The sequence below is a fragment of the Mastigoproctus giganteus genome, chromosome 6 (assembly GCF_048544385.1).
Source record: "Mastigoproctus giganteus isolate SK-2022 chromosome 6, ASM4854438v1, whole genome shotgun sequence".
Lineage (NCBI taxonomy): Eukaryota > Metazoa > Arthropoda > Arachnida > Uropygi > Thelyphonidae > Mastigoproctus > Mastigoproctus giganteus.
Genome location: NC_143580.1, coordinates 24,006,934 through 24,032,360, shown reverse-complemented (window position 1 = coordinate 24,032,360; position 25,427 = coordinate 24,006,934). Strand labels below are relative to the sequence as shown.

General features: G+C 39.4%; 1 protein-coding gene across 2 annotated transcripts in view; it reads right to left on the bottom strand.

Moving 5' to 3' along the window:
- LOC150084099 (caskin-1-like) overlaps window positions 1–25,427 on the bottom strand; it is a 258,960-nt gene that overhangs the window by 123,448 nt on the left and 110,085 nt on the right. For both annotated transcript variants that reach the window (XM_090375893.1, XM_090375894.1), the window contains exons 6-10: window positions 24,616–24,746; window positions 23,778–23,886; window positions 19,019–19,127; window positions 6,200–6,294; window positions 165–276 (exon numbers count right to left, since the gene is read on the bottom strand). In XM_090375893.1, the coding sequence (XP_090232019.1) occupies window positions 165–276; window positions 6,200–6,294; window positions 19,019–19,127; window positions 23,778–23,886; window positions 24,616–24,746 (556 nt within the window). The remainder of the gene's footprint in view (window positions 1–164; window positions 277–6,199; window positions 6,295–19,018; window positions 19,128–23,777; window positions 23,887–24,615; window positions 24,747–25,427) is intronic.

The following is a 25,427-nucleotide window of genomic DNA, read 5'->3' as shown; positions in this document are numbered from 1 at the left end:
ATTATACAGTCAACAGAAATTGCAATAAGGGGACCATGTGGCGCAGTCTATAAAGGTTTGGCATCCAATATCTCATTACAGTGATCACCTGACTGGCAAGCACGTGCATTTTTAATGCTATAAATCTTATACACAACTCTAATTTCAAAAGAATTAATTCTTACCTGGTCGATCCAGGAGCTGAACCGCTGTTGCCGGAAAGAATCCGCTTCTAGAGGTGTGATTGGCTAAAAAGATTATCCCTTTCCAACGTCCATCTGCTCTTTGCTCTAACACCTATTCAAGGAAAAGCGTGGATAGATCAAACCTACCTTAGAACACAGTATCTACAGAAAGCGTAGTTATTGTTTAAAAACTGGAGATTTCAATGCACGTCTACATTTCTTATAGATCACATACGTCAAGCAACCCTCTACCGCATGCAGTTTCGTCCTAAACAACCCTTCCGTTATTTAAACCCTCGCACCAATCGTATGTCTTCCCATCTTCAGTCGATTTGCGGCACCTGAGCAACCCACTGCGTCTGTGGTTGGAAAACCGGCAAAACACTACTACTACAGTTCACTAAACTCTGAATATCGGAGCAGACGAACGAACACAGCAGCCCCATCTATCGACCTGCATGTTTACTATTAAAATATTTAGCAGGACGCAATGCTGCAGGGTTTAAAAGAGTGATAGTCCAATAAGATAATTACTTGGTGGATGGATGTACTGTATATTCAGTAGCTGTCACTAATCTAAAAACCTTCGGGGTTATGTACAACAGTGTCCCTCCCCTAAACATCACCGTTTCAAATATAATACTTAAATGGGAAAGAAAAAAAATATATATTATGGATTTTTTTTTTTTAATACAACTATGGAAATATTTATGTGCACTGCATTAACAAAAGTTTGGGTGGCTCCCTGACCTAGGCTGTACAGGATAATGTTTAATAAATCATCGATAGGACATTATGGAATTTCCTCGCCGCCTGTTCATCGACCAAGTTATTTCGGGGTTGTTATTTCCCAAGGATAATAGCAACCCCACTTTTCTTACCATTCTTGAAGCTGTTCAAGTCATCCTGAAGAAGCGCGGCTTGGCACTGATCATTCACGTCTCTCCCAATCTTTACATCGTCTGCAAATTTTGCCATCAGGCACTATCCTTTGTCGATGTCGTTTATCAAACTCAGAAAGAACAGTGGTCCAGGAACCGATCCTTGAGGAACCCCACTCCTAACGTTGAAGAATAGCCATTGATCACAACTTTCTGCCTCCTGCCCTGCAGCAACCCCCTTAGATTTTTTTCCAGTAATCCCATCCCGTTCCAGATTATACAATAACGTCTCATGGGCGATTGAGTCAACTGCCTTGCTCAAATCCAATTAAACAGGGTCGAAATTGTTCCCAACATCCAGCCCATGAGTAATTCTGGCAAAATAGTTTACTAGGCCACTTAAACTTGAGATTCCCTTAACAAAAATATGTTGTTGTGTCTGTCCTTCAGAACGCCACTCCTTTCTAAATAACTCTGGATTGCACCTTAATCAGTGTTTCTAAGACTTTCCCTACCACTAAAGTCAGACTAACCTGTCTGTGGTTCCCTCTTAGAACCACCTTTCTGTATTGGTAATATGTTAGCACTCTCTAATCCAAAGGAATCTGTCCAAATATGCCCTCATCGTTAACTTCAATGGTACAATACACTCCCTGGCGGCTTCCCTCAAAATTACTGTATATGTCATCAATACCAGGAGTCCTTAGTTGCCTTTATGCTCTAAAAATTTCCTAATAAACAATCATCTGTAATTAGGACATTACTAATTTCATATTACTCAACCTCACTTGCACAGCCTCTTCTCAGCATAAAGGGTATTTCTTCACTAAAGGCAGGTACCTGCTCAATTCATCAGCTGGGTTGTCTAAGGCTTTCCCACACCCAGTGCGCAAGGGTCTGATCTGATCTGCTTTCCCCTCTTGTATTCACATAGATGAAAAATTCATCACCCCATCTTTGCTCTCTGAGCCACTGCTTTCAAAGTGTTCTATAATTCAAATCTATTTGCCCACTGTATGCAATCAAGGATTCAATTTTTGGGTTTACAGTTTTTTTAATTAAAAATATTTTTTTATTTTATTTTAAAAATTATTTTACAAAAAAATTAAAATTTAAGAAAATAAAACTTTTGTAAAAAAAATTTCTTAAAAAAATTTTTATTCATTTTTTAAAGTTAGTCAAATATTTTGTGAAACTGAATTTTAATTAAAAATTGCTCTAAAATGAACATTAATTTCGCTTTTTAAAAACTATTTTTAAAATAGTTCTGATTCTTTTAAATTTTAAAATCCAAATTCATTTTTAATATCACTTCATTTTAAAAACAATTTATGCATGATGGGATTTTATTTATACAAATGTTTATTTAAAAACTGAAATTAGTATAAAAATGGGATTTTATTTTATAAACAACTTTTTCAAAATCATAAATATTTTTCAAATTTCTAGACTTTCTGAAATATTAAAACTAATGAAGTTTTAATATTTAAAATCATTCAATTTTTAATTAAACTAATTAAATTAAACTTTAATTAAACTCTAAATTTAATTTAGAACTAAAGTTTCACAAATTATAGGAAAAAAATTTAATGAAATCTTATTTCAATTTTTAAGAGCTAATTTTTATTCACGATTTTTAAAATCTAATAAATTTCGTATATTTAAAAACTATTTGAAAAACCTTTTATAAAATCAATGAATTTAAAGCCAGGATTTTATTTAAAAAGGATTTTCAAAACCAATTATTGAAAATACATTTCCATTTTAAAAATAGAATAGAAAAAGGATTTTCAAAACCAATTATTGAAAATACATTTCCATTTTAAAAATAGAATAGAACTTGAAATAGTTTTCAGATAAAATATATTTTATATAATACATGTATTTAAGTACTTAAAAATTAAATGAAAAATTATACATTTTTAAATTATGTGAAAATTATAAAGATATTTTACATAAGTTTTAAGTAATATATTTATTTTAAAAATGAAATCAGATGTTCAAATGTCAGGAATTTTCTAAATAGTTTTTCAATGATAATGTGAAAGTTTGAAAAAACAATATTTTTTCTAATTCGGAAAGAAGTTTATTTTAAAAAGCAATTTTTATTTTTAAAAGGGATTTTAAAAATTTAGTATTTTAAATTTAAAAAATCAAATTTAATTTCTTTAAAACGTTTTTAAATATTTTTTCCAATATCAAATTTAATTTCTTCAATAAAACGTTTTAAAATTAATATTCTTCATTTTTAAAAAATTATTTAATTTTAAATGAATTTTTAAAAATTTAATTAAAAAAAATTAAAACTAATACAAAAACTGGAATATCAACTTTAAAAACAGATTTTATTTTAGAAAATACCTAAAAATTTAGGTTTAATTAAATAATTGCAATTTTTTTATAAACTTCTGATAAACTATTTTAAAAACTTTTATAAAATCAATTAATTTAAAGCCAGGATTTTAAAATCAGCTGTAATATAAATACAGTTCCATTTTAAAAATAGAATATGATTTAAAATAGTTTTCAAATGAAATATATTTTATATAATACATGTAATTTTAAATTATGTACTTGAAAATTAATTGAAAAATTATACATTTTTAAATTATGTGAAATTAAAGACATTTTACATAAGTTTTTAGTAAAATATTAATTTTAAAATCGGCATCGGGTGTTTACAACGTGAAACATTTTCTAAATAATTTTTCAAATTTAACAATTTGAAAGTTTTGAAAAAACAATACTTTTTTCTAATTCGGATGGAATGTTATTTTAAAAAGCAGTTTTTATTTTAAAAAGGAAATTTAAAATTTTAAAAAATTAAAAATATCAAATTTAATTTCTTTAAAACATTTAAAATAAATAATTTTAATTTAAAATTTTTAATTTTAATTTTAAAATAATTTTGAATTAAAAATTTAAAAATAATGAAAAAGGGAATTCAATTTTTTTAAAAAACTAATACAAAAACTGGGATGCCCACTTTAAAAACAGATTTCATTTTAGAAAACCATTTTAAGTTTAATTAAAAAATCCGAAATTTTTATAACCTTTTCAATAACAATTGGACTATTTTATAAGCTGGAGGGAGACCCGAATGTTTTCTAATTAATAACCTAGTAATAATAATCTTGTCAGGCTTCTCGCAAAATAAAACAGCGTTGTTGTTTAGAAAATACCAACTACTGAGGAAATGAATCCGAGCTGGCATATCCTTCCGAATCATCTGCCTTCTTGCGCATCCGCATCTGAATCTACTTGTCGCCACTCGTCCTGCGACTGCACATTGACACCCACACAGCAGCCGAACCCATTAGCCAAATAATATGATTATCGAACACGCTCTTCGTTTATAACAAATGGCACCCACCAATAGAAGAGACTAATGGTTTATGGTGGAAGCATAAAAGTTCGCAGATTAAGAACTGCAGACGACGCAAGCTCCATCGATTTTTCCAACAATCGCCATCGTACTTTAAAAGGAAAGCCAAGCGAAACAATGTTATCACAATTAGATGATCAGTCTTAGGTACAAATACTGGATAGATGGCGCTACGTCAACAGCAGCAGATAATGTAACAGCAAAAGAGACGGTGCTCGAGTGAACTAATACGCAACGCAACAATAGGAGTACCAACAATATAATGAAATCTGCAAACAATGTTCGTTTCAATAATGGAGCACGTGAAAGAACGTCGGCTGAATTTTAAAAGCGTCAATTCCTGTTCGGTTAGCTTTAGATCGGTGAAAATTATCAACAATGAAAAATGTCAATTTCGCAAATGTCGTTTGGTTTATGAATAAACTTTTTTTTTAAACTCCAAACGATAATTTTTCTTTTAAATACACGTGTTTGGTTGTAGAAAATTACAGACGGATTTATATTAGCGAAAGGCAGGGGAAAACGTTTGAAATCGTAATTGACTGGCCTTTCCGCACATCAGGGTGATCTCACGGGCGTTAACTACCCGTTAATTTTACCCTCGCATCCACCCACTTTCTCGCACACCAATCATTTCCACGAGCGACTTATACGCGCACAAAGGGACTTTAATTCACGGAATAGAAAAGCCACAAAAGGATGACCATCGATTTTTACCACCCACCACACACACACAGAAGGGAGGGGAGGGAAAGGGGAGGAATCATTCCCACAGTCGTTTAATGAGTCGCAGGGCTCTGCGGTGAATTACCAGAACGAAATATAAATGTGGTTGCTAAGTGGAGATTAGAAGATCTTTTCTCCGTTCAAGTGATGAGTAGGTGCTCGAGGGGGCGCGGGGGGGGGGGAAAGACAGATCCCACAAAGGGAGCAGTTCGCGAGGCACGTGCAAGCTATCAGCGAACAAAGTGAAAGGCCGTTGCCAATAACCAGTCAATCGGGTAAATCCAGAAAGCGTTCCTTTCGTCTGTACCGAAATCCGGCACCGGCAAAGAGACTTTGCGCATGATTAGTAGTCACGATTATTTGGGCATGCGTGATTGTGTAATTAAACGTGATTTTAATTGATTTTATAACCAGGAAACGGAAGGAAGGCTTTCATTGTTAGGTAATTTATAAGTTTTATTCGTTTTCTTATATTCGTTGCTCCGACTGCTGTTTCATTGGGTATTGCGGAGTTGTGTAACGAAACAGATGATCCAGTTTTCTCCGTGTCTTGGCACCGGTTCAAGAGTGCGAAAGAGAAATTAATCTCTTCTGTTTGAACAAATACCGGGCCAATATATCTTGGCGAGCAATTATTTAACCCGCCTCTGCTGCAGTCCGCGTGCTGGTGTCAATATGCGGCACTGCGAATGAGTATAAAGCATTAACTATCGCCGCGTAAGCTGTTCCCCCGTTGTCTACATCAATTTCTTTTATTTGCGGCCATTTTTACAGCGAGTACTGCCGCAGATGAAGTCCAGATTGCGAAAACAAATCAGGGAAATATCCACACGTGATTTATCAACGCTATTGAAGCACGTGACAGTGCGATATTAGTGAAAATGCCGAAGGATCGCCGGTTTCTCTTTCTGTTATGGCAGTAAAACCATTTTTCATAAAGCCACATCTGGCTGCAAACTGCTCGGACATTAAAATATTGGCCAGAACGTGTTTAAAATCCATTTCGATATATTTTTAAAATAAACAATAATAATTGTACTTACAGTAACAATTTCTCCTTCTTTTAGGGACAGGCAATTGGGGTCAGTCGGGTCATCATAATCGCGAACAGCTCTTGCTTGAACGGCGTTGATGATTTCTGAAAATAAATAAATAATCTGTCAGCGTTCTGCTTCTACTAAATAACGCTGCCCGCGAACGCTACATTTCGCAAGATACAATTTTGCTGTCTCACTTCCAAAGATCAAATAAAATCAAATTAAACTGGTTTAGTACTAAAGAGCGCATATTTCTAATTTCACGCTAATGTTGCCATGGAAACAACACAAAAGAAAAAGTTAGTTTCTTCAAACTAAAAAGGTTGCCCGGGGTCAAGCTCCCGTGACTACTAAATACGGTGCTGTTTCTTGCGAACTCCTCTGACCTCTGGTTGTCCTGGAATTCGAACAGCAAATTTATTTATCAACGTGGCAACGAGGAAAATGTCAGTTTCTACTTGAATGACAGAGAAAGTTGCCATGGCAACGAAATAAATTCGTGGCAATAAAAAAAAAATGCTAATTTATATCGCTAAAATTAACACTGGCGTTGCCATGGCAAAAAAAAAGATACAAGTCAATTTCTTTAAATCACCATTATCGTTGTCATGGCAATTAAAAATCGTTAATTTCAACACCAAATTTAATGTCCGTTTGCCATAGCAATAAAAATGTCAATTTCTTCTGCTGTCAATTTCTTCGAAATTGACAGCAGAGTTTTAATGAAAACAAAAAAAAATGTCAATTTCTATTGCCAAATTTAATAGTGACATTTCCATAGCAACAAAACAATTTCTTCAAATTAACGTTTGCCGTTGTCATGACAACAAGAAACGGTAACTTTCTTCGAAATTAACATTGCAGTTATTTATAGTGAGGAAAATGGCAAATTTCTTCAAATTAACATTAGCGTTGTCATGGCGATAAAAACGTCATGATAATAAAAAATATATGTTGATTTCAATCTTCCAAATTAACACTGACATTGTCATAGCAACAAATCAAACGTCAATTTCTACTTACATTATCTATTATTTCGTCGGCCAAAAACTCCCATGTCGTCTGCTACTGCCGTGTGTGGGTGGGGGAGGCAGAAGACCACACTTGATCCAACAATAACTGAAAAGTACTTCCCAACGCCGTTATCTGGCGTCGCATCTGCCGAGCGAGCGGCACAAACACAAGAACAAAGTGTACCCTTTCACGCCTGACCGCAACAAATATGGTCGGGCACGTGAGCAACACGCAACGTTAACAGTCGCCCGGACCGGCCACAACAGCGGCTTCGATTCCTTACGTCACGAAAAGCCACATATAAACCGCCACCAAGTGCGCGCGCGCCTTCGCGTCAGCGAGAGACGGTTCTGTCTGAGGGACGAGTGAGTGATGTGGGAGAGTTGCGCACTACAACTGTCAACACAGCCATCCGCGCAGCGGGGCTGCACTGTCCCCCGGTCACAAACACACCGCACTTTTGCAGTACGAGACCAAAATTAAAATCCACGATTTATGGCGGCGAAAAGTGGAGGAAAAAATCCCTTAATGACAGGGAAGGAGGGGGGGGGAGGGTTGTGGCTTCCCGTGCAGAATCAATGTACTCTTGTCCCAGGGAAGACTTTTAATTAAACATTCGCCGATTTAATGCTTCAAAATTAATTATAAGCGCAAACCGAACATCAAGGCACTGCACAGATTTCTTTTGGTAATTAAGAAGCGCTGTCCCTATCTATTGAGACCATCGTTTGGTATGTCCAAGTGATCTCTCCACTCTGAAATCTGACATTGTTCGTTTCTTTCTATATCTGTGCTCCATTGTTGGCTCGTCTTTTGTTGTCGTCTGCTCGTATCTGCTGGTCAAAATGGCAACCTCCAGAGATCGCCTGGAAGAGGGAACAACCTATTTGTTGTGACGAAGCATATCTGCACTGATACGAGACAGTGGACGGGTTGTTTTATGGATGAAAGGGCTGATATCAACACGTCATAAACATTTTCGTCGCTAACCGCAAATAAACGTAACAATAAGATCGACCTTATTAAAACTTAAGCGTCCTCGATTGATAAAAACTCAAGAAATTTCAACGCAGATAAACTTAGTTTTAAATAAACTCTTGGAAAATATATCTTCAATTTCTCTTCCATTTAGTTAAATATCTCTTCAATTTAGTTTTTTTAATCAGAAGCCCCCCTAGGTTACTCCTTGGGACCTTTATCTTTCAAATGCTCTTATTAAAAATAAAATCCTAGGGAAGAACCTAGGGGGACTTCTGATTTGACTTTATGCAACTCAGTATAAATAACATACGAGAGGTTGAAAAAAAAAGAAGAATGTTTTTGTTTGATACCTTGGAATTTCTATAGCAACCACACAAACTTTGATTTCGATCTGACAGTGAATTTTTTTTCTTTGCAGTGCCGAATGAAGTGGAGTGTCACAACAGATCAAATGGAATATAGATCAGTGATTCGGTCCCTCTTTCTGCAAAACACTCAAAACAATCCACCAAGAAATGGTCGAAGAACACGAAGACTGCCCATATTGCAGTGTTGTTGCCCATGGATATAAACAGTTCAAATGTGGAAAAATCTCGTGGATGATGAAGAAATCCCAGGATGCCCAGCAATTGTTGTAACAGAAGGGAGTGTTTCAATAATTGAGGCATTAATCCTGGAAGATTTCCATATGAGCATCAAAGAACTCAGAACGCTAAACAGGATCTGTGGAGAACATCATCCATCAACAGTTGCATATGAGTAAAGTGTCTACTATATGGGATCCCAAACCCCTTACCACAATGTACTCATGAAATGTGGACATTCCAGGAAAAGTAAGAGGAATTTTTTCATGGCTAGTCACCATGGATCCATCTACAATCGCGAAACTAAACAAATATCAAAACAATGGAGGCATGCAAAATCACCCCCCCCCCAAAAAAAAGATAAAAGTATTATTTCCAGGCAAAGTATTGTTCCAACTTCCTCAATAAAGCTTTCAAAAGTTGTGCTCCGCTCCATGACAATGCCCCTGCGCATTCTTCACATGTTTCAGTGAGGTGTGCCCACGAATGTGGGTTTGAAATACCCTGACCTTGCACCCTTGGATTTCTTCCTCTTTCCTACCCCCCGAAGTCCTCAGTACCTATAATAAACAGAAGAGTTAAGAGATAGACTAACCAGATGTGGTTGAGGACTTAAACTCCGATTCGTCCCTATCGCCAGTGGCTGCAAAATTAGAACGGTATATTTGTGGGACGCTGGCGTATACACACACAAAAAAAGTCGACGTTATACTTAAGGGGGCATCTGTCCCTCGAACTTAAAATAGGTTGCGGCCCATCTGCCACAGCGGTTAAACGGTACTCAATTTACTTAACTGGAAACACTCGAGACAAATTTCCCATTAAGATCTTCAACTGAGGGGGCCAGATGTGAGGGGGAGTCAAGAGCCCTCGAATTCCACACTCACGAGGTACGGAAAAAAAGCGCCATCATCGGGACACGTGCCTCCTCTTCACCTCTCTTCCAACACGCCAGATGGCGAGACACGCGAAACAGTTCTGCGCATGCGCAGTCGCACCCACAGTACGGTTTAAAAACCAAAAGAAACCACCCCGTTGTCAAACGCAAAATGGAGACTATCAGATGTGACGTCATCACAACAATGAAATGGCCTACTTTGAAATTCCAACCGACAGAATATTATTACAATTGAATATTATTGAAAGAAACATTATATACGCTACCTCTCCAAAATTATTAGATCACAACGGCTGGAGAGATCGAAAAATCTCATTTATGAGGTCACTAAAGATGCGGTATGAAGCGTAGCGGATGGATAAATAGAACAAAAAATAGTTCGCCAATATGCGTATCGTTTTGATCTCATTAAAGCAGACTTTACAATTACGTGTGGCCCGTTTAGGCGTCTGTTTACAGAACGTATTCAGGAGCGCAAGTCTTAACTAAGCCTGTTGATGTAGCGTTATCAAGTCGCCCTGCCTTTGAGAAGATAAGACAGTTTGACAGCCAGTAACTAAGATAAATACTTGTAGGCAGAGAAAAGTTGGAACTCTTCCAGAATCGGGTGGTCATTGACCACGCGCAGATAAACTGACTTAAAATGTTTTAACAAAATTGCAGAACAACTTTCAAAGAACCTCGTGCGTTATTAAAAAAAAAAAAAAAAAAAAAGTCAAACATTAAAGTGACGTTTACATTCTCTCAGATAGGCGAGATTTAATAACTTATTCATTAGGCACATCGCAAAGCGCCATCTACCGGAAGTGGCCGTAACGAAGAACTATCTTTAAAGAAATGCAGATAGTGTAGCATTAAACAAAAGAAGGCAGCACTGCCATCTGACGGCAATTTGCACTGAAAACACTGAAATAATATACACTAGCGTAAAAAAAGTTAAGGTAGCCGATGAGTAGGTTTGCCATTTGGCTTAAGCAGCGCCACCTGGAGGAAGATTTATTAAAACTGCCTACAGAAAAATAAATACATATTAGAAAGGGCAGTTTTATTTGCCAATATATGCGACAAAGAAGTTCTGGCATCGAGGCAATCTGGCTCATAAAGAGGAACTTGTTCCACCCTTTGCGCACTCGCCATTGTGGGTCATCAAATCATACGGTGTAGGTGGCAGGCGATGACAGCTGTATAATTAATAGTCCCCGGTGCACAGGTGGTACACATTGACCTTGACCTTGTCCGCGCATCATTGCAATGACCCAAAACAATGATTACAGGGCTACCATAGATGGAGCCTTCCGGAGTGTTTTCATAGGGGGACCGCCCGTCTCCTCCCCTTTTGGTATCAGATGCGGGACCACAAGTTCACGCGCTGTATGAAAATCAGACGCCTCGTAGGCGGTTGCGCAGTATCAGATGATGGAGACGGGCTTCCACAGGGAGGTCGTGACTCAGTGCGAATGCGATAAACACCATTTCCGTAGCAGGGTGTGGAAGACGTGAACACCCCAGCTAAAATGTCTGTTTCTATTCGGCGAATATACAGTTATCTGAAGGGGGCAAAGGTCGCGCTGGTGCAATACCAAGCCACCCGTGATATATGGCAGCCCCGGGATCTGCATTATCATGAGCAATTGGCCGGTGGAGTCAGAAAGCGTGTATTTTACTTCGGTGATGTACGGGGTTTTTAATCCCTGCACTGAGTCACCGCAATTCTGTGAAACGCCTATCAGGGAGGCGCCAAGAGCGATTTTTATTTGAAGACAACTGAGAAAAGAAAAGTAAGCTCCCGAACACCCAGCAACGAAGAAGACGTTTAAAAAAAACGTGGCGCCATCTAGCGTCAACTAGAATACGCAATCGTCAGCGGTACCTTTAAACCAGCGTCGTCTGCCGGTCACGGCACGCAGGTGAAGGTATTTATGAAGGGTGGGGTCATTTGTTCGATCCGATGTGACATGACCTTCAGCCGTAATTACTCGCCTCTTCAAGATCAAGAATTGCCAAGGCCTCCTACGCTGTCTCATCTCCGTCTTCCCCCCTCTTCTTCGACGTCCCCCCCAGCAGAAGACTGCACCCAAAGCAACACGGTTACCCCTCAGACAACCCTGGACAAGTTCCGCACACACCGGACTGACATGGCCAAGGAACCCAAGACCAGGGCCCCTCGGAGGAATGCAGGGCGTCAGACCCAATCCACCCCTATTATCTCCCTTGATTGGCTTTGATGGGGCCCCTAGTGAAAGACGACAGACGTCATCTGTCAGCCCAAAACGGAAATTATTTGCACAGTCTCCTACAGAGGGCGGGAGTGTCTAATTTATAGGTTCCCTTATAGCTCAAAGAAATGTCACGATCGTATAGCGATCCCTGACATCCCACGTGACTTAATCCTTTGATCGATCCGCGCAGGGGGGGGGGTAACAAAACCAAACAAAGTCGGAATGCAATTACGATTTGGGGACAACTCCCTCTCCAAATGAAAACAGAATAATTAAGCCAATATTAATTGAGATTTCAAGTCTGCCTGTGACGTCACTAAGCTCCTCCTATTCGAAATGAACGTCTGATTTTTGCCATCACTATGGTTACCGAATCAAATGCAGATCTGCATCTTCCATCCAAATTAGCGATACGATCTATGGCAGCTGTGCCCAATAACTGATATTTGTGCATCCAAAATACCAACCATATTTAAATTTGAAAGTCAGATGAGTCCCCTCTGCCCCCCCCCCCCCCTAAACTTGGCCCTTCAGAAAAATTATATTAGAAACAAGACGCACTCGTAAAAAGAATTCACTCACCGCAGTCAGAAACGGGTCGAGTTTTAACTTTCTTGCATCCAAACCACGCCAACAATCGCAGTGCGCCAAACGCTACAGTAGCGTCACGGCCAAGCAGCAGACGAAATGTGTAATAGTATGCAGCTGTTGTGTGTGGCTACAGGGATGTCACCATAGGCTCCGCGGAATCAGTAATGACAGGAAGGGGACATAAATATTATTTACGTCTGCTGGATTGCAATTCTGTTGGGAAATCACTCGGCCATTTTTATTACAAATATCTCCACCCGACACTGGAGATTTTTTTTTTCTTTTTCTTTTCTTTTTTTTTTCCCCCTCTATGTAAAGAGCTATCGGACATCTATCGCGGTTCATTTTTATCGTCTGCGAGCATCAGTCCATAAGCTAATATTTGCCAAACGAAAGTAGTCTCATGAAACTGACATTTCTTTCTCTCGCACCAAAATGCACGCGACGTACCTTCATTGTTGCATCGCAACGTGTACTTTTCGACCAACAGACAAATACAAAACCAGTTTTTGTAATCCATCCGAAAGCGCAATTATTGTAATTAATGCAAATAGCAAGACCGCACGTGCAGTTTCTGCTACCCGATTACTTTTCTTAATACACAAGTTGGAGTATGTCCTATCTCTCTACTCCCCCCCACGAAATCCCCCTGATCAATACGAATCTACAGACACGCAGCCCTTAAGGGGACCTCAGAAGACTCCCCCCCCCGTCTGAATTTGCAGAATGGTTATCTCACGCAGTTCCATCGAGACTGTTTGCTGTGGAGATAGCATCCCCCAAACCTAACCCCCCTGGGTTCCATTGTTCTTTGTGTGCTTGATTAGGAAAATAAGTTTCCCCCGTAATCTTTCGGCGCATCATTTGGCAGACAGAAGCAGACGACCCCACCATTAGACCCAGCTAATCTTCTGGCTGTGTAATAGATACATTAACAGCACTACACGCCGGTCCAGAGATGAAATGAAAAGATTAAATGAAACCAAATCAACAAAATTCTCTTGCGTAGCTTTTAAACCAACCTTGCAAAGGGGGCTATCGATTAGTCGCTCCAGGAAAAGCAAACAACCTATGCAGAACCAAAAAGGAATGAACGCGGTATGAAGTCATTTGTGCTCATTCCTGCCTTCAGCAACAGCAAAATTGAAACACTTCGCTATATTAAAATGAAATTGCCTTGGGGCGCCACCTAACGGCTAAAAATATTAATTAGAACAACGAAAGAAATATTGCGCAGAAGTAATAATATCAGACGTATTTCCTGAGCTGCTACAGTATTGTCGGATCGGAGAGCCAAAAAAACACCGGAGACACCGGAGGTATTTAACTACTCAACGGTCGTCTGATAACGATCGTCTTCGTACACCATTCGTCTTAATAAGTCAACAAAATCCGGAAAAAACAAATCCGGTCGTCTTTTTCTACAATTAGCGGGAGGTATACGAAGTGGTGGTTAAAGTTTCCACCCCTATGGACTGGCTGGTTGGTTGATTTAAACAAATGATCACCAAATCCAGAAAAGAGGTCAGCTTAATCCACCGAATGTTGACGGATGTCACGTGACTCTACCGAAGGAACCAAGATGAGCAATCTGGGGAGAAGAAAAAATACTTTTTTTCGCAAAATCTGACCAAAGGTGTTTCCAATATTATGTTAGGGCAGTGTAGTAATTACAAATAGCGCATTCCTCACTACATGCCACTCTCCAAGAGCATGGTATCGTTAAAATGCACGAGCTTCAAATGACGTATTGGTTTCACCGAGTGTGGAGTAATTCCTGAGCAGATTTTTCTGGAAAAGCGAACACGAGTACCAGCGGAAACGAGCACGCGCAACTGCTGATTACCGGTACGAATCAGCGATTACATGCCGCCCCGGATATGCACGGAACCTTCAAACTTCGCATTCCGTTAATGAAAAGTGCGGAGCGAAATAAATCAGGTCACCAGGGAGGGGTAATTATCCCGTATTCCGACATTTCCATCAACAGTCAGCTGGAAGAACGAAATGGTGGGTGGGGGGGGCGAGAATAAAAAAATTGGGCGCAACAAATGAACAAAAAGAAGACTCGGTTTGAGATTTAATTTACGACAGCAAATGAGATTTGGCGTTAAAACGGAAGAAAAAAGCAGAGTTGAAATGTGGATGGGCAGAGAATAATGGAGAAAATAATTACTGTAGCTTTTTTTTCCCATAGTCCCTTGCTTTAATCAGAATCTCCACTTTAAAATTTGGGGGGGGAAAAATCCCTTTTTTTTTACGCTAATAGATTTTAAAATATTTCTTTAATTTGAAAGCGACAGAATTTTTTTGTAACTTCATTTCATCAGGGGAAAAAGAGGGGGACAGCAAACAATACCGTCACGTTACAATGATATGTGCGCTGAAACTGAAGTGCACAACAATGACATGTCACTCTACGAGCTTAAAAAGAACTAAAATGTATAACAATGACACGTGCGCTGAAACTGGAAAGGTCATCATAGCCGAGTGGTCAAGTAAACGAGTCCATAAGTACACGTGCCTTGAGTGACCGGAGTTCAAGCCCGTGACTGCTAAATACGGTGCTGTTTTTGTATTCTGTCTATTTGTAAACTCCTCTGACCGTTTTGTAGTCCCGGAGTATAAACTGATTTTTTTTTTTTTTTTAATGTACAACAATGGCATGTCACGCTACACGAGCTTAAAAATAACTGAAATGTATAACAATGACACGTGCGCTGAAACTGAAATGTACAGCAGTGACATTTCACGCTGCACGAGCTTAAAAACAACTGAAATGTATAACAATGACATGTCACGCTACGAACTTAAAAATAACTGAAATGTGCAATGACACGTGCACTGAAACTGAAATGTACAATGACACGTGCACTGAAACTGAAATATACGCTGTACAAACTTAAAAATAACTGAAATGTACAAAAATGACACGAGCACTGAAATGTACAAAAATGACACGAGCACTGAAATGTACAAGAGCATATCACGCTACGAGCTTAAAAATAACTGAAATATACAATGACACGTGCACTGAAACTGAAACGTACAGACATGTCATGCTATACGAGCTTAAACATAACTGAAATGTACAACAATGACACGTGCGCTGAAACTGAAATGTACAAAAAATGACATGTCACGCTACACGAGATTAAAAATAACTGAAATGTATAACAATGACATGTCACGCTACGAGCTTAAAAATAACTGAAATGTACATTGACACGTGCACTGAAACTGAAATATACGCTGTACGAACTTAAAAATAACTGAAATGTACAACAATGACACGTGCATTGAAATGTACAACAATGACACGTGCGCTGAAACTGAAATGTACAAAAATGACATGTCTGGCTACACGAGATTAAAAATAACTGAAATGTATAACAATGACACGACGTGCGCCGAAACTGAAAAGTACAACAATGTCAAAGTGAAACTTGCGCATGCGCTTCATCATGAAACTAACCTAATGTTGCTTCCAGCGCGTGCTGAAATTTCACACGTGTCAGAAGCAACATCGCAGCCGGTAATGGGATATTTGCAGCCGATCTAAAATACCCATTGTTGTACTTTCGCACTTTAGACGTTGTGCGTTACAAAAGTAGCGTTTTGTCGTTCGTAAAAACACGTTTTGGTAGCCAGACAGCTTTATTTTCGCCGTAACAACCGATTTACAAAGTTCACGCATGTTCATTAAAAATAATCAGATGAGGGTCAAGTCCCTCTCCGCCACTAGATAAGCGGATAACTCGTTTTCGGCCACAGTAAGCAATTACCGCGGACAATATAACAATTAGATCTGATATCATCATTATCTGGCGTCACGCGCACCAAAAAACAATGCATGACATTTCACTCGCGCTGCATTGTTTAGTAGCGTTAATTGCAGACGTGTCATTTTCGCCTCCGCTGCGGCCAACAGTGGTAATCGCTCATTGTTCCGGGGGGAAGGGGGGAGGAAGCAATTGAGCTCGCCTCAATAAATACAAAATTAAAGCGTTTGAAAGACTTTGATTGATGGATAACGGTTTTCAGTACCACGATCAGTATCATTTGCCAACTGAAGGGGCGGATTAAATGGCCCGGCATCTGTGCAATCGGAATCGAAATGCGACGCATGCGCAATGGGCTGCAAACATGAACAATGGAAAAAAAATAATCTGAAATGTCTAATGTAATACACGCTTTGGGCAGTCTTTACAAAACGAAGGAAGGACTGCACGGATTTCTTCTCTGGCAACAGACAAACCGACCTCAGCACGCACTAATGCCCATGAAGGTCACTTCAAGGGCGTTTGTCAATACGTACAGTTTTATTGGAAATGGGTTCTTGCAGAAAATCGTGGTGCGTTTGTATCGAAACTCAATGCGAACACTCGTAAAGGGAATGGGGTGAACACGCAAATGAACGCGACATTTGATACAAACATAAACGGGCGCTTGTGAATTCTTGTGTTGATTTTCAAGGGCCGTGCAACACGTAAAGTGCCTGTGATTTTGCGCTTGTACCGGCAGTTACATTAACAACCGCGTGCTTGCAAACGACCCAGTGGCAAGACCGTAATAATCCCATTTGTTTGTCTTCCACGAGAAATTACTGGCGGCCCGGGCTTGGGTGACCCAAAACAAATTAACGGCGTTGGCAAAGATTACAGCTTCGCGCAGACACTAATGAAATCACGTGACTTATGCCGCACGGGTGGCTAACACGGGTAACAGCATCGTCATCTAGCGACAACAAGGTAAATATTACGGGCGCAAATTAATTGTCGCCGGCCCCCCGTCCATTATAAACAACGAGACGGTCTGTTATCGAAGGGGAAATGAACATCCCGCCGCAAATGTGCCGCGGTTTTTATTGCGCACGCATGCGCAATAACGCATTTCGGAAAATGTGTAGAATAACACCAAAAGACAAGAAGTTGGCGAATAAGCTAATCTTCGTTCCACGCATGCGTGTGGAGAATGGCAGCAGAATCGAGATCAGCAGAAGATTCAGTGGAACGGGTTTCTTTTTGGCAAACGCACGAGAAAAGTGAAATGAACAATTAGCCAAAACGGTCGAAATGAACAAGATGGCGTCTCACGTGACCAAAGCAGACATGCGCATTAAGAAGCATTAAGAGCAGTGATACACAGAGGCTTTTAAAAGTGGGGAATGCACGATAATTATTTTAATACGGCATTGGCAGAGGGACCATTAGATGCAATTAAGGGGCGATTTTGGGGGAGAGGGGTTCTTTCCCAGTAAAATGCTGATTTTTATCGCAATTTGAGCATAATGCGGCCATCCATTTTATTTTACAGTGATTATAGTTGTATGAAAGGGAGTGTACATGTGACAATGGGAGGGATGAAGCCGAAAGGGATGAGCGGAGATGACGTGGCCTCCCGTATTTTCCGGCGAACACTAATGGAAGATGCCATCGCCTCCCCATCCGTATTATCAATCTAGTGCGTTCCTATGTTTGGAGCCGTCCGCTCCGGTCAAGATAGTGTAGCTCATCTCCAGTCGTTAAGCCCAAAAGATATTCCCCCCAAAACTTCCGTCCCCTCCCCCCAGCCACTGAAGAAGAGGCTCCGTCGTCTTTCAACTGTAAATAGTGATACGGGTAACTGATACCAAAAGGCCGATGATTGGTGTTGCCAACCGCAGACAGCACTTGCGAACTGCTTGGGGGGAAGGGGGAAGTAGAGGGGGGAAAGTTGGAAAGAGAGAGAAAATGAAAAAAGGAGGGAAAAAACGGAGCTATCAAGAGTGAACTCGCCACATTACAATGATCTTTACGACGCTGGCCTATTTCGGAGAGCGCCGCCTAGCGGCGCATTAGAAAATCAATGGAGAGGCAGTCGCATAAATTGGCCGAAATTGAAAAAGACGCCAACACTTAATAGGAAGTCACGTAGGCGTTTGTCGAATGTACCAATAGGGTTATTCGAAGGGGGGCGCCTTTGTGGGGGAAAAAGAAAAAAACTTGGCACTGTTGATCGAAAGTGCACAATTCTGCAGTCATGTAAGAAAGCGATACATCTTCTCCACTTGGGGTCTTCCTCGCCCTCCCCCTGTCCCAGAAACACCCACCTGTCAGACCTTCCGATGATGCTGAAGACAGCGGGGTGTGGCCACAATTACATCCTTATCAATAGAGGAAGTGTTTTTGGTGGGAACCGTTCCTCTGGCCTCCCGTACAACACATCCCATTATCCGCCACCCACGGAAGCACCTGACCCCGGATACGGGCCAATTACGAGCCCGTTACTGTCACGTAAGATGCAAAGGCAGAAAAGTTGGTGGACAGACGCGTTGCGCATGCGCCTGACTATTTCCAAAATTGAAAGCGCAAGAAGACTTGCCACTCTCCCATCGATCTTCGATGAGTTCCGACATGTGTCGGACAAATAAGGGCGCCACGTGGGCTACAGGTCATTTCAATGGCACTCGGATAGAGAGAAAAAAAAAGTGACTTTTGAAACACGAATAGATTATTCAGAAAAAAACTTTGTTAAGTAAGGTTTAAAGATTTCTTACCTTTCAGCAGATATTTCATCTCCTTCTCCGCGTGGCAAGTGGTGAATGACTTGACGATGTCCAACGCTGTCTGATCGTAAGAATTGGGCTTGTTGACGTCGATCCCGCTCTGAAATGACAACATGAGTTCAGCTGTAACAAATTCTTTAAGAGTTCAGCAATGTTCAACTAAACTGGTGGTAAAAAAAAAATACGAGTTAAACGTTTTTTCTTCGTTTTTACATCCAAATCCCATATACGTCCTATAGACCGAAAAATACGGTACTTATCTTCAGCAAAATATACAAAACAGTTTTAAAAATGGCTGATGAAATTATCAAGAACGCAGTTGCCACAAAAATTCAAATTCTGTAGGTACAATATTAACACGATGCAGACGAGAATTATTCAACAACAAAAAAAGTTCCAAAAGCTGCCACTAGGAGGAAATGCAGCGCGATTAAAATGAGCATAAAGGTGTTAGGAAAAACTGCTCTTTTGATTCCCAATACACGCTGATGCAGATCTATAGTTTCAATATTTGTACCTCTCAAAGGGCCCTTATAGGGTCTTTTGGAAAGATAAATAAATAAATGTTAATTTGTCCTACCAAAATTAAATATTGTGGTAGATTCTGATACTGATGGTAAAAAAAAGTGTTAAAATGTTTTTTTCTTCGCTTTAACCATTCAAACTCGTGTTACGTCGTATAGACCGAAAAATACGGTAAATGTCTTCAGCAAAATATATAAAAGAGCTTTAAAATTATGCAGATCCCATCAAGACAGAACAGATCAATATTAAATTGTCATCAATGTGGTGACAACAGTCATTATCATTAATTGAACCGTTCGCCTGGTGTTGATTTTTGGAACTCTTTGCCTAATTCTCGTCTGCGTCATCTCAAAGTTTTTTTAGCAGACGCGTTAAGGCAGGTGAACTTTAATCATAAACAATCCGTATTTACTAAAAATTACAACGAATATTTGAAAAAACATAGTTTTAAAAACTGTGACGTCATCATGGATCCGAACTGTTCAGCCAATCGGGTAACAAAGCTGCCTTTTGCAATCACGTATTGCATGTTAATTTGTCACGGGGACATATTCCTACCCTTCACGCTTCGCTGCTTGCCATGCGGCCCTGGTGTGCCGGTTTCACTGAGCAATTCTATCAAAAATTAGGTCCGAGAGAAAGTCACTTGCAGACTTCGCTTCGCTCTGCTTGAGACGGAAGTAAGACGAACGAACGCTACGGTCTGAACAGCACGAAAACTCACTAATCCGTTAAACAGCTTCGACCTTCGCTTTTGGTTGACACACATAGCACGTCACCAAACGTACTTTCCTAACCCACGCTTGATTACCCAGCTTAATGACTATTGCTCAAAAAAATGGAAGTCAGTAATCAACGACCTCCCCCCCTTACCAACTACACTTGGTTCACTGCATTCCTCAGAAAAAGATCAGGGATGGGGGGCATTATCCGAAACACAAGTAGCGCCGTCTATCGGGTCCCGAGAGTTCTAATTTATTTAATTAAAAAAAAAAAATCGATATTTTCGCTTTATATTAGTTTTTTGCTGCATTCAGAATGATGGTTAAACTATAGAACAGGGTACGCATTGCCTTCGGATTCGGGGTAGCAGTGCTTGAGATGCCTGGCTCGCTATGGTTAGCTTATTTAGTGTTTATCAATAAATAAATAAATAAGATCTTTATTGTAAGGTTGATCGGTACACGCAGGTACCACGACTCTACAATACCCTTCAGGAGCCAGTATTCTGCAGCTTTTAAGGGTTTAGTTGTGGTGTTTTCTGTCGAAGATCACACCCAGATCTCTATGCTTTTCGACGCAGGGGATCAGGATTCATGGTTGGTGTGGATTTAAGTGAGAATACCATGATGGCAGATTTCTCAGGGTTCACTTGCAGGTCAAATTTCGTGAGGTACTTCTGATAAGGTCTTGTTGATGGTTACTGTGGTGTCTTCTGCTTCATCAGTCCAATTTATTTTTATTAAGATCTTTAAATCATCTGCATATGATGACATATCTGTTCTATTGTGTGTTAGCGGGTAGCGATAGCTGTGAAAAGAAGTCCAGACAGGACTCCTCCTTGTGGAATGCCTGCTTGTATTTATCTATACCTTTGCTTCCTATGGACATTTGGGTGGTTCTATTCTGAAGAAGGGATGTCAGAAACTTCAGTACTTTGCCTGTGATGTGATAATAATTTCGAAGGAGTTTAAGCAAGGCTGGGATGTGGACACTATCGAACGCAGCTTGTAGATCAAGATGTGATTGTCATTTCTTCTTTCTCCTCAAACGGTTCCAGGATCGCATTGGTAGTCATCATCAGATTACTAACTGGTGATCTGTTTTGCAAAAAATAATGAATTTGCTGATAAGGAGCCTTTGAGGCCAAGTGGATGGCTGACACAGGATTTTGTATTTGGTTCTGTTGCAGTCTAATCCGAAAGATGAATAGGAAGGCCATTTTGTGGGTAGTTGGTATACATCAACAGATATGTTCAAATTATTTCTTATGCCATTTTTAACATGCTCAGATGTGAGTGGAGCCAATCGTGAGATGAATAGGCTTTTGCGAGTGGGTTGTTGGTCGACGTGTCCTGAGTTGCCACTAGTCTTGAACCAATTAGTTGGGGCTGTCCCAGGAACCCCTAAGTATCTTTCCATGGCCCTGACAATCACTGCGACTTGCAACAATCAATCGGAACTCGTTTTCCGATTTTAAAACAGTGGTAAGGGGGATACACACCCTTAAAATAGGTATGACAATCATTGCTACTGGCAAAGATCAATCGGAAGGCCGTGCGCACCCTGTTCTTAAGTTTAACCGGAAGGTTTTTCCTGTGGAGTGAGGGTTTACAATCTTGAGACAATGAATTTCCAAATATGGTCTCTGGTGATATACTAAAAGGAAACGCGCACAATTAGATGGCGTGTTTGGACACAGCCAATTATAATTAGTTCTGGGTCGGTAGGTGGCGCTGAGAAATATTAACCGCAGAGCAACATCGTGCCATAAATCACTGGGGCGCAAACTAGCAGGCCGCAGTAGAAATCTCTAGTGACACTCCACTAAACACCTTTACCGTAATCAGATCAACGTTAAAGGGGGAAGAGGGGGTGGGGAGGGGGGAACCCGTACACGTATCCGAGCTAGCGGTAATTGGCGATAAGTGACAGCCGCTACCGGTGCATTTTACGTGCACGTGACACTTAAACGCGCTCTGCAACAGTGCATGCCAAACCCCCCGTTTAATCAATGCTGACAGCGAACAATGCGTTTATCAGCAGACGTAACAAAGATATGTGCCTGTCAACAATACGCTTTGCTTTGTTAGATGGTGGCGCGCCCTACACGCTAACAACAAAAGCAATCAATTGTTTAAAATTTTAAGTCACATTTCATCGCTATCTGTTGCCTTGGCAACCGCGAGCCAATGGAGAACTGAGAAGTACATTTTCTGGAGCAGTTCGAAAGATAATAGAACGCTTAGCGAGCTACAACCACCAACAATACATATTATACTCGAGGGGGGGAAGATATTTGCTGAAGAGTAATTACCCTAGACTCGAAATCTCGCCCTCTGCTGGCCATTAACAGAATTATATTACTTGTGCAACATTTGATGTAATTAACTACAAATAATCATATTATTAACTAAATATGCTGAAGAAGGTCCATTAAGAAACTGACGAAACGTTCCCCAAGGAAAATAGATTAACATAGTTTACAATAAAATAAATTAATTAATTTAATTATATATTACTTTGTAATCTAGAGTAGTGCGAATACTTATCCCAGACTCGAAATCACGCCCTCTTTAACCATTACCAGAACTACATTTAGTGACTGTTGATGTTTACTACACAAATTCTTTCACGTTATAATTATTTAATAAAATACCTGAAGAAGATTCATTAGACGTTGACGAAACGTTTCGATCAAAAATGAATTAAATTATTTAAAATAAAAAAATAAATAAATTTCATATTTGGGAACTAGTTATAGTAGTGAGAGCAATCATCCTAGACTCGAAATCACTCCCTCTGTTGTCCGTTAACCGAACTATACGACTAGTGATTGTCGATGTCTTTCACGCAGAATTTCTTTGCGTTATTATTAGTTAACGAAATGCTCTGAAGAAGGTACATTTAAAAGGTTGACGAAACGTGAAGAAAAAAATTAAAATTAATTAAAATAGTTTTAAACAGAAAAAGTATTTTAAATATTACTACACTATTCACAGTACTGGGCAGTCCTCGTAGATTCGAAATCACGCCCTCTGTCGCCGATTAACAGAACTATATTACTTTATCGATTAAAATAGATGTATTCTAAGAGCAGACAGTTTTATTTTTTAAAATTTCTTCAAATATTTTTAAAACCCTTCTGAAGAAGGATTTTAAAAATGTTGACGAAACGTAGGACAAATCAAAAGCCAAAAAACACTTGAAAATTGGTAAAACTGATAAAATCAAAGAAGCAAAAAAAGTAAATTATATATTACTTCAGGGAATATTAACAGCAGAAAGTAATTATCCCCAATCGCGCCCTCTGTCGGCAGTTAACAGAAATAAGCCACTTTAATGATTTACCCATTGAGTGACGTCTTTTGCTAACAAAAACGTGTTTCAAAATATTGTTTGTTATTAAAATGCTCTGAGGAAGGATTTTTAAATAGTTTCCGACACGTTTCAGCTCAAAAACAAAATATAAATGATTTAAATAGTCTCAGGACAGTTATCTTACCTCGATAAGCATCCTGACAACATCCAACTTTCCGTGCATCGCCGCCTCGTGTAACGCCGTGCCCCTCAAAGTAGAACGATTAATGTCTATTCCTGATCTTAGCAGCAACCTGAAAGAAATTGAGGTCTTTCTTAAAGGGAAACAATTTTATGCAGTTTTTTTTTTTTTTTTCTTTGCACATATAACCTGTTTTTAATGATGTCAATAATACCTTTAATCTAGCACGTGGGCCGAATATGCTAATTATTGTCTGCTATCTAATAACGTCACCATTATCGCCACCTAATATCTAATCTGATTTGCAATTCGAGTTAATAAACTCACCTCACACGGCCCTTTAATATGAAATAAATGAGGTATTACAAGCTAACAGTGAACGTGCATTGTGCTGCCATCTGTAGTCAAGAATTATAAGAGCCCACGACGATGTTACATTAATTGTTTTTACGTATATAGCTTTGAAATTTTAAGGCTATTTTTAAATATATTAAAAATTAATAAATCAAATTTTCATTCTATTTGAGATTAAGTTAACAGAAAAATGGTAAAAAAAAAAAAAATTAAAAATACACGTCAGTACGTTGTGCCATCTTTTTTTCCTTCTTTCACGACATAGTTTCTATTACTGACACTAGATGGAGCCACGTTTGCAGTAAGACGCGCATCGACCAATATATGAACAATCAATAATCTAAACACTTGTGAAATGGATTGCTTTAATCTTGAAAACCAGTGAAAAACCAATTTTTACCCGAATTACTATTTAGTACAAAATGCATCCACCAGATGGTAGCACTAAACTATAACAGTCAACGTTATTGGATGATTTATCCATTACCTAATCACGTCCACGTGACCATTCCGGGCGGCCAAATGAAGACAAGTGGTGCGATCATTGTCTGCAACGTCTTGGGGATTTTCTTCCAGTAGAGGGCGACACCTGTTGCTCTGCAAGATCAGCTCTACCACCTGAAAGAAGTAAACAAAAATCGAAAAAATATTTGAAAACACCTTAGTCTCATATTCAGTCACTAGATGGCGCTAACGTCACTTCTGCAATTTCTATGCTCACCATTACTTCCTAGACTTCTTGAACCAAACGATATTCCAAACGCTTTTATTACCCCCCAAATTCCTCGGGGGTCATGGTCTTTTGTGTTGCTAATCCATCGCTGCGAATGTACTTTAAATAGAACTGCCTTAGACTCCAGCAGACGTGTAAACATTGGCAGAAGATAAATAAAAAATGCGGGATATAAAGTGAATTTATAACCTCGGAACAGGTTCATAAAGAAAGCCCTGTCATCAATCAGACATCGTCTGTCACCTTGATGTTCGAATTACAAACGTAACTTTACCAAAAGACAAAATTCCGACTTCTATCTCGCGCACAGAAACTGACAACAAAAGAGCGGAAATTCCAGACGAATCCAATTTCCAACGACGCATGCGCAACAGTCTTTTTTTTTTTTTTTTTTTAATTCAGAAAATTCCTATTAAGCAATTTCAAATTAACCGTCGTCTGCCTTTCTCATTCCCCCATTTGTTTTAATTTCTTTTCCGGTTTTTACTATCGTGTCACAATCACCACCAAACAGAAATTTATCTTAATCTCGAACCCCGAGCTCATGGCAATGTACTCCACTACAC